At 36.1% G+C, this 9,136-nt stretch overlaps 1 protein-coding gene across 2 annotated transcripts; it reads right to left on the bottom strand.

The window, feature by feature from the left end:
* Window positions 1–7,592: 7,592 nt before the first annotated feature.
* LOC108371017 (uncharacterized) lies at window positions 7,593–8,912 on the bottom strand. Of its 2 annotated transcripts, XM_017626493.1 has the most exons (4): window positions 8,618–8,912; window positions 8,103–8,553; window positions 7,883–8,033; window positions 7,593–7,820 (listed from the first exon to the last, which is right to left on the bottom strand). In XM_017626493.1, exons 2-4 carry the CDS (start codon window positions 8,178–8,180, stop codon window positions 7,666–7,668), a joined length of 384 nt encoding a protein of 127 aa, XP_017481982.1. In that variant the 5' UTR covers window positions 8,181–8,553; window positions 8,618–8,912; the 3' UTR covers window positions 7,593–7,665. The 2 variants fall into 2 exon arrangements, with proteins under 2 accessions (XP_017481982.1, XP_017481983.1); XM_017626494.1 differs by lacking the exon at window positions 8,618–8,912 and having other exon boundaries at window positions 8,103–8,605.
* Between the last annotated feature and the right edge of the window lie 224 nt (window positions 8,913–9,136).

Genomic DNA, 9,136 nt, shown 5'->3' with positions numbered 1-9,136 from the left:
GTTGTAGCTTGTTGTACGCGTTCACTTCTTCGGGGTCACCACTTTTGACAATTTACTTCAATAGTCTTTATTTAACTCTATAATTATCTACGGATATGTCCACTAAAATTATACAATATCACTGTCTGTGATCACGTGACAAGATTAGAACCGGTAATGAATACAGTATTTGTTGAAGCAGGAATTTAAGTACTCCGATCACCTGCAGAAAATATTTCTAGAAGGTTCGTATTGAGTAGCGGGAAAATTTAATGCGAATGTCTAAATAAGAAGAGTATGCTAAAAATGCAGTTGCCATATCGTGTACGATTTCAATGCGAAACTTAGGGTTACCACAAGGTTTTTAAATGAATGAGGGTAAAATTGATATTGTCAAAATTGGGAAAGCCTACTCACAGTGCTGACAAAAAGACACATTACAACAAGCCAGAGATGTTTTCTGTTTTATGAGCAAATAAACCTACCAAAATGTTATGTGTCCTACCATCCTACCAACGAGAAAAAAACCTACCAATTTTGGTAGGAAGAGCCCAAAACGGCAACCCTGATCGCGAGGGCAAAGCTAATGAGGTCCTCGTCGGTGTTGCCACATTTTTTTATTTTTTACCAAAATCAACAGAAAAAGTTACCAAATTAAAAAAAAAATTACCAGACTTATTTTATGTGCAGAACTGTACATACATATGTCTGTAAACATATCTGAAGACACCAAGCTTTTAAGGCAATCAGCGCTTCATTCAGCTATAATTTTTATAACTTCGTGACGCTGAAAGTTACAACACCAGAAACGCTTGGTGAGGATTTCACTCCTGAGTGTGGCCGAAGAAACAAATTTATCGATTGCGCGTCGTTTTAAGAACATGGTACTGTCTTATGGCTTAGAATAGTATATTTTGCATTTGGATATACATTTCCATCCATACAAACTCAGGCCACAAAACAATTAAAGGCATCTGATCATTCAGTGTCAGAGATACCTTTAATTGCAACAGAGGATTATCAGGCGCATAATATCCCGTAGAGGGGATATTATTTGGCCACTGATATCATCCCCCTTGGCACCGTTGGACTTGTTATGAGGCTACTCGGATGACCGTATTTATGGGAATAAACCCCAAACTGTGGAGTACTTCAAAATCAATATTTGTCCAGTTATGGCCAATATACATATCGTCGTTTAAAGTACAAAACCGCGTAACTGACATTGGCTGCCAAAAATTGGATTTGCTCGCACAAGCTCTTGGCTCAATCCTTATCCATTCGTCCTGAAATATACTAGCGAGAAATGCGATTTCTTTATAAAAAAGAGAACCATTTTGAAATATGAGTGTTTTTACTCTCTAAAAAATAATTTATGCAACCTCACATACGCGGTTTTGCATTTTCTTGATACGCGGTTTTGCATTTTGTTGATACGCGGTTTTGTACTTTAAACGACGATATGTATGTACATTAGACTGCATCACCAAAAAAATTTGCGGTTTTTCCGCCAGGATTACAAAACTTATTATATTTTAAGACGTCCACCAAAATATTTCGGAAAAATATTGAGATTTTAGTGAGCTGGACCGATTTGAACATACTTCCAAAAAAGGAGTTTTTTATGAATAAAAATAGTTTCTTAAAGAACTTTTTGAAGAAAGTCCCCTCAGATGACAAAACAGATTAAGCTTAAAAAATCCGCATAAAAATATTTAAAAATCTTTTCAACGGAATCGTAAGAACGAGATTTTTGATGCTGTTTTTTTTACTTTTTTCAAAGATTGATTTACGAAAAACTTGAATAACTGGGCCAAAACTATTCTGATTTAGACTTGTAGGATCTCAGTGGAAGGGTATTTTCACACTATTTTTATTTCTGTCCAAAAAAAGTCATTCGTATCCCAATTTTTTATTTTTCAAATCCCAGCACGTCTTAATTCAATTTCTCTTTCATCCTCTGAATGAGTTTATAAACAAAGAAATAAAAACGATGAGAAAAAACCTTTCCAATGACACCTCTTAAGTCTAAATCGGAAGAGTTTAGGTTGTGTTATTAAAGTTTTTCTTATACCATTCTTTGAAAAAAGTTAAAAAAAGAGCATCAAAAATCGAATTATTACGATTCCGTCCAATTTTTTTTTTAATATTTTTATACAAATTTTTTAAGCTTAAACCGTTTTGACTTTTGAGGGGATTTTTTCAAAAAAAATCTTTAAGAAGCTATTTTTATTCATATAAAATTCCATTTTTAGAGGTATTTTCAAATCGGTCCAGCTCACTTAAATCTTAATATTTTTCCGAAATATTTTGGTGCACGTCTTAAAATATAATAGATTTTATAATTCCAATGGAAAGATAGCACCGACTTTTTTTTGTATGGGAAGTGATGCAGTCTAATGTACATACATATGTCAACAAGTGGCCGAAAATATCACAAAAATTCAACGCTTAAGGGCAAGCTTTCAACTCACACATAGACAAAGTGAAGTCCCTATAGGGTATACTGAATGCCGTAGCTTTTCGAACGAGAACATACTTATTTACATAGACCTCTACTGATATGGTTGCCGGGATACACGGGAATGTTGATGGCAATTGCAAAGCTGATAAACTGACAAGGAAAGGCACGACCACCCACAACCTTCCGGTATAGAACTCGGTATATATAGCAATAGCCACTTTTAAGCAAGTTGTTGGAACAACTTTTCGTCTTGCGAAACTTACGCTTACGGGCCACTTCCTAATGTGGAATCAGATCCTGTATTGACCTATGTGACATGTAGAACTGAATCGAAAAAGTTACCAAATTGAAAAATAAATTACCATATTACCAAGTTTAATAAATAAATAAAAAAATTACCAATTTTGGTTAAAAATTTCTAAAGCGGCAACGCTGGTCCTCGTTTGCTTGCCGCTCTACTCTTGCGCTGCCCTCGTTTGCTTACTCGCTTGCGGGCTGCTCAGCGCGTGCGCTCGTACTTAACGAGTGCTCGTTTGCAAACAGCCTCGTGAGTTGCGCAAGCTCAGAGGAAACTAATGAGCGAGCGAGGGGCTAAAATGAGGCAAATCCGAACCCTGGTTAAAATAAACTTCATTTCATAGTTCTGTTCAACGTAATTATGCAAAAGTGGAAAGGCCGCTTTATTCTGTAAAACCGCTCGTTGAAATGGTAGCAGTTTTCCGCTAAACCGAAATGGTAATAAGTTTGTGATAATCGTACTCATAGACAATAGCGTAGCGTTTTGTTCAGCCATTGCAAGCCCATACGCTTTGCTTAGTTCTCGGGTATTTTTTGCGGTGTTTTTACATTAAAAATATCGAACCAGTCGTTTATTAACTGAAACAGATCGGAGCATTCCACGAAATGTTCTGCGTTGCTATACATGCCAAGGCTTGCACATCGTTTAAGCTCTGTGGCAGTAGTATGCGAAAACAATTTTGTAGCGAGCTTCACTTTTTGCCTTGCTGATAAGAAAAATGAAAATCATTGCTAAAATATTTACATTGAAGTCAGCTCGAAACAGTAATCGTCATCATATAAAGAGTTTCATCTAACAGTAGTCGGAAAACGACATGTCTTTATTTTTCAAAGTTCAACTAGGTTAGACGCAAACTCAATTCAAATTTCGACTAAGGTCTTTTCAAATGACGATGACAGTATTTGTGACAGGTAATAAGATCAACGGAACCGCACCGGGGTGGGAAATAAAGTCAATTGACATTATTACCTTTTCAAAAGCGAAATAAAATCCATTGACATTATTGCTCTTTCAAACATTAAGTTTGCTTAGCTTCGTGGCGGCGCGCGCGGAAGCGGGAACTTTGAAAAATAAAGACATGTCGTTTTCCGACTACTGTTAGATGAAACTCTTTATATGATGACGATTACTGTTTCGAGCTGACTTCAATGTAAATATTTTAGCAATGATTTTCATTTTTCTTATCAGCAAGGCAAAAAGTGAAGCTCGCTACAAAATTGTTACATGATCTCGGTTCCGATATTAAATAATCAATTATCACAGCACACGGCAGTGCGCGCGAGTGACGAAAGCAGCCACAGTAGAATGCTGAAATGACTCGCTTATATATACACGAGATTTTGAAGTTTTTATCCAGATGTCCAATCGACATGTTTGAGATATCGTTGGAAAGGTCTTGCAAAGTGGATCCAGAAAATGTATTTAAGCTACATAAACGATTAACCGGTCTCTTCAAAATTAGGCTAAAGTGTTGCGAAACAAAAAAACGCTTTTTTGCTTTTGCCGGTTTCGAAAGATATAGAGGTAAATGTGTTTTGGTTCGTGTCTCCGCTACGAGATGCTTTGGTATGTATGTGGCGTCTGTACGTACCTTCATTTAATTTTTTTCAAACTTTCAGGAATTAAAGTACAAAAAAAACTAAGAACGTTTTGTTGCAGGATGTTTTGATTCGTATGCCTTTGTGGGCGTGGCTGCTGCCTGAAATTCGAAAAAAGGCAATTTTTTAAACTACCACTCAGGCCGCACTACTCAGTCCATGTCATTGATGTGGATATCAGTAGAAGGGCCTTCAAACAAGCCATCTTTTGTGTTTGTGAAATATAAATATGTCATAACGTTATCGCCTGAAAACTAAAAATCAGGCTGCTGAAGATATACATTTCGGGCATTTTCTCAAAAACTGGTCAGTCGATTTTATTCTAGGTTCAAACTCGAATTGAAAAAATGTCGCTCCAAAAAGGGTCAAATGGTTAATAATTTTCATATCCGTCTAATTTGGTTACTTTAAGATATAAAAATAACATACCTAGTTCCCCGAAAAAAATTGCCCATTCCCCGATTGCCACTTAAACCGAGATTCCCTGGAAAGCGGGGAATTTCCCGCGAGTTGACAAGTTGAAGGATGCAGCTGTGCTAATCACTTCGTACATGTCTTGGAAACCACAGTTTGTGTGTATTTTAGAGTTTTTTTCAGTCACATGCCGAAATTGCAACATTTTTTCCCTTTTTAATTGCAGGTATGTACACAGCATTTAACTATGCTACATGGGTTTATCACCCGCACTTAACGTACCTGGTATTTACCTATAGTTGTACATAAATATGCATGTATGAATGCATTTAGTTCAGCCAATGTGCCGTTACTGCATATACATATGTATAAATTGCCACTGAGCAAAACTACTTGAGAAAACAGCATTAATTTAATGGCACGAGTGCAACACCGTGCACGTGATAGAAGCAAAACTTCTTTAAAAAAAGTACATGTGTGCGCCCCACACTCGGTAGAAATCTTAACAAAAATAAACTACGAGACTATCAGACGAATACAGTTGTTTATTGTATCCAAAGTTGATAAGTTTTTATCATATCTATTTTTTTTTTATTTATTTTTTTTTTCGAATACAAAAGATGTGATCATTCTTTTCGCTTTATTCCGTATTTGAAAAATTATATGTTTCAATGGACACATCGATTTGAGTACATATTTAGATAATATTTTTAGCAATTTATTTAAGAAAAATAAAACATTTAAGGCCTTATTCATAAAAAATAAAGTAGGTTTACAGAGCTTTACAAATTGACGTTTTCATACATTTTTCAATTTATAAACCTTTTATAAAGCTACTTTATTTTTTATGAACAAGGCCATTTGATTATTGTTTGTATTTTCGTCGATTTTAAATTTGCTACCCCAAAATAATTGATATCAAATAAAATACCTCTTTGAGGTAAAATTTTCGAGTGACGAAGGCTGAACTATAAACACAAAGTTTATGATATCAATTTCGTTACGAAAATTATATGCATTTTTTAACTGCCTTTGAAACGTACGGAAAATCTTTTTTTACTTATTCGGAACGTTGCGAAATTCTGTCTACTACTAGAAGTACAAAATAAAAAACAGAACTTTTGCAACGATTCGTATGAATAAAAAAGATTTTTCCTACGTTTCAAAGGCAGTTAAAAAATGCGTATAATTTTCGTCACGAAATTGATATCATAAATTTTGTGTTTCTAGTTCAGCCCTCGTCACTCGAAAATTTTACCTCAAAGAGGTGTTTTATTTGTTGTTTATACCCGCATTTTGGCACATTGGCTTGTTGAATGTGCCATCTAATAAATAGTGTCGTTGTTGTTGTTGTTGTTGTTGTTGTTGTTGTTGTTGTAGCGGCACTACTAAGCCCCGCCTTTTTCGGGTCAACATTCAATCATTTTCATCAAGCTCAACTAACGGGAGGCCCAGGAAACGAGCTGTTTCAATGGGGTCGGACCAGAGGGAGAGGGGTGTTAGCTGAGTCGGATTGAGCTGGCATGTGAAGAGGTGGTTGGTGTCGTGAGGGGATTCTCCACATGCCGGGCACTCATTGGGGATATTGGGGTCGAGTCTGGACAGGTAGCTGTTGAGGCGGCTACAATATCCAGACTGTAATTCAGCCAGGGTAACGTGGGTCTCTCTTGGCAGTTGAAGCTCCGTCTCTTCTACAGGTGGTGATTGGGCTCCTATTACGGCATTCATAGGTCGAGACTCAAGGTAGGTGGTGACTGACTCTCTATGGATGTCGTTAATGGCTCGTCTGTATGTCGTCGGGTCCAGTGGTTGATCTACGTATTGCTGGACTGCGCCCTTGTATACGAATAGGTGCCCTCTGACGTGCTTGGGCGGAGGCTCCTCCTGAAGCAGAGGTCTGTTTGGGTGTTCGCTTCTGTGACACCCCACCAGAAATTGCTTACAAAGCATTTTGTTGTGTTCCCTTACGGGGAGCGCTGTGTAGGTGGTGCTCAGGCGTCATCAGAAGGCACCCACCAGTCGCTGTCCGGAGTGCGGCGACAAGTCTGTAGCTTCGTCCACTGCGTCCAACTAGTCCCCGGCGTCCAAAGTGGCGCAGCATAGTTTCCCTGAAGGAAATGTCGATAGTAAAACTGTACTGATTTAGTATTGACTTTGTCACCAGTACTACTGACCAATTACACCCCAGGCAATGCTCTCTGCTGTAGACATTTAACATTTGCTAGTCATTGAGAATCCACCAGTGCCGTTAGAACTATTAATTAGGTGCTTCTTATGGAACCACATGGAGACATTGGAAGGGTAATTCACTACTACATTTTAATAATTGACTAACTTTTTATTAGATTTCCTACTACTGACTGTGTAGTTCTTATGGGATCATATGGAGGCATTGGAACCAGAGATTCAGTAGTACATTTTAATAACTGTAGTCAACATTTTTGGAACTTTTTCCTAGATTTCCAGAATACTAATATTGCGTCGGGTACAAAATGTATTTAACAAAGTGTGATCGAAATGTACTATAATATCAAGTTCTTTGAATCGTTTGTTTATTTTATACAAGGAGTCAATCACACCTTATTTAATACACCTTTTAAGGGTATAAGTCCAAACAGGCCCAGTTATTTTGTTAAAATTAGATGCTTTATTTCAGAAACAAACGTTAAATTATTTTCATTAAAGTCTTTAACACAAGACGGTGTTTTTGTGTTTTAAATTTAAAGCTTGTGTGTTACAAGTCTAGGTACAAGTTTCTTATTACCTAATCAACACACCTTAGTAACAACTTCAAAGATTTCATATATGTACATATGTTATACATATTTCTTGGTATCAATATGTTTTAGAATAAAAAAGCTAATTTTTTCCAGGCTGGCTAAACCTTTAAGCATTTTGAGTTGATAAAAAAATTATTGGTCTTTGTCAGAAGAGTCGCCTTCATATTCATGTTGTTCCTTGTCTCTGCCTTTGTTGCGACTTGTTTGTTTAAAAAATTTTTTTTTCTGTCGTTGAAAGACTGCTCTCAATGTTTTGTCAGAAGATTCGCTGAAAGTTGATATAGCATCTGGGTATTGAAAAAAAAAGTTAAAATATGAAAAAAATTTAAATCCTCGGTTAACAAGTTACCTATTATAGCCGTAAACACATTGCTGTAATCCTGCAAACGCTTTTTGCCGAAAGATCCGTCGACATAGAAATTCATAATTATACCGTGGCCAAATACCTGATGTAGATTGCGTTCAGCATTACCACCGAGAAGTAAATTGATTTGCCGTATCTATCATATATAAAGCCGAAAAGTAAAATTTTTTATTCACTTCGTGTCACGGTAAAATAAAATACTCACATATGGATCTGCTTGCGTAGCTAAAAGGGTGTCAAATTCTTTCAATTTTTCATCGGTATTAATTGGAAAAATGCCCATTATGTATGTGCAAACTGCATTTTGGGCAACTGTGCGATCCAATAAAACTTTGTGTTCCGCCAAAATATCAAGTAAAGTATTATATTGCTTTTGAGCAGCATCTGTAAAAATATACGTACATCAATAAGATACATGCATACAGTTTCTCACAAAATTCCATCAGGGGCTCAAACTAAAACCAACAGCCAAAGTTCTGAGGGAAAACCTTTTTCAAAGCTTCTAGCTCTTAATGCTGAAATTTTCAAAAAGCCTGATTCGAAAACATCTGCGAAAAGCATGAAGAACTATGGACTCGCCACTTTCACATGGTTTTTTATCTTCAATTATTTCAATTTTTTTGATAATTCTTCACAGCTGTGACATTTTTGATTAACTTGAAAAATAAGAAAATAATTATGTTATCAGTATAGTATACAATGCTTAACTATAAAAATTACCTGGTTGGGGGAAATACTTCAGTGTTCCTTTGGAAAGATGGGTATTATGGCTCGACATTTTTCTGAAGGCAGCTGTGTAGAATTGGAATTATTACAAAATTACTATCATAAGGTAAGCATAGAAATTTCTACTGAACATCTTTCATTAAAAATCTTTCTTTTTCACCTAAACGTAGATTTGTTTTGAAAATGCCTAATTCACAAGAATTTAGGGGTTTTTGGAAAAAATTCTCTAAATCAAACAAACGCCGTCCTTCAACGTAGATATCATCTTTTACTATTGCTTCAATTTTTACAGGAATATCTGCTTTAACAGAAAAAACATTATTAGGTTCTTTGCAAGAAATTAAGTAATCATTGACAAAAGCTTCTACAATCTGCACAATTTGTTGAAGAATCGCCGATGGTTTTCGAACATGCCTTTTTAAAATTTGAAGTCTATTTTCAAAATCATATGCCGAAAAAGACGTGAGAGGTCCATACATTTCTGTGCTAGCTGCTATGTGTAATAGATTGTGT

The sequence above is a fragment of the Rhagoletis zephyria genome, unplaced genomic scaffold (assembly GCF_001687245.7).
Source record: "Rhagoletis zephyria isolate East Lansing unplaced genomic scaffold, Rhagoletis_zephyria_1.1 Rzeph_scaffold_04649, whole genome shotgun sequence".
Lineage (NCBI taxonomy): Eukaryota > Metazoa > Arthropoda > Insecta > Diptera > Tephritidae > Rhagoletis > Rhagoletis zephyria.
Note: the sequence above shows the minus strand (reverse complement) of the source record. Positions and strands in the feature narration are given on the sequence as shown.

Excerpts from the sequence above, each read along its gene's own strand:
- LOC108371017 (XM_017626493.1), bottom strand. The coding sequence starts at position 8,180 with ATGGGCATTTTTCCAATTAATACCGATGAAAAATTGAAAGAATTTGAC. Across the intron at positions 8,034-8,102 it reads CTACGCAAGCAGATCCATAT|ATACGGCAAATCAATTTACT; the intron begins GTGAGTATTTTA and ends TATATATGATAG. Across the intron at positions 7,821-7,882 it reads TGTGTTTACGGCTATAATAG|ATGCTATATCAACTTTCAGC; the intron begins GTAACTTGTTAA and ends TTCAATACCCAG.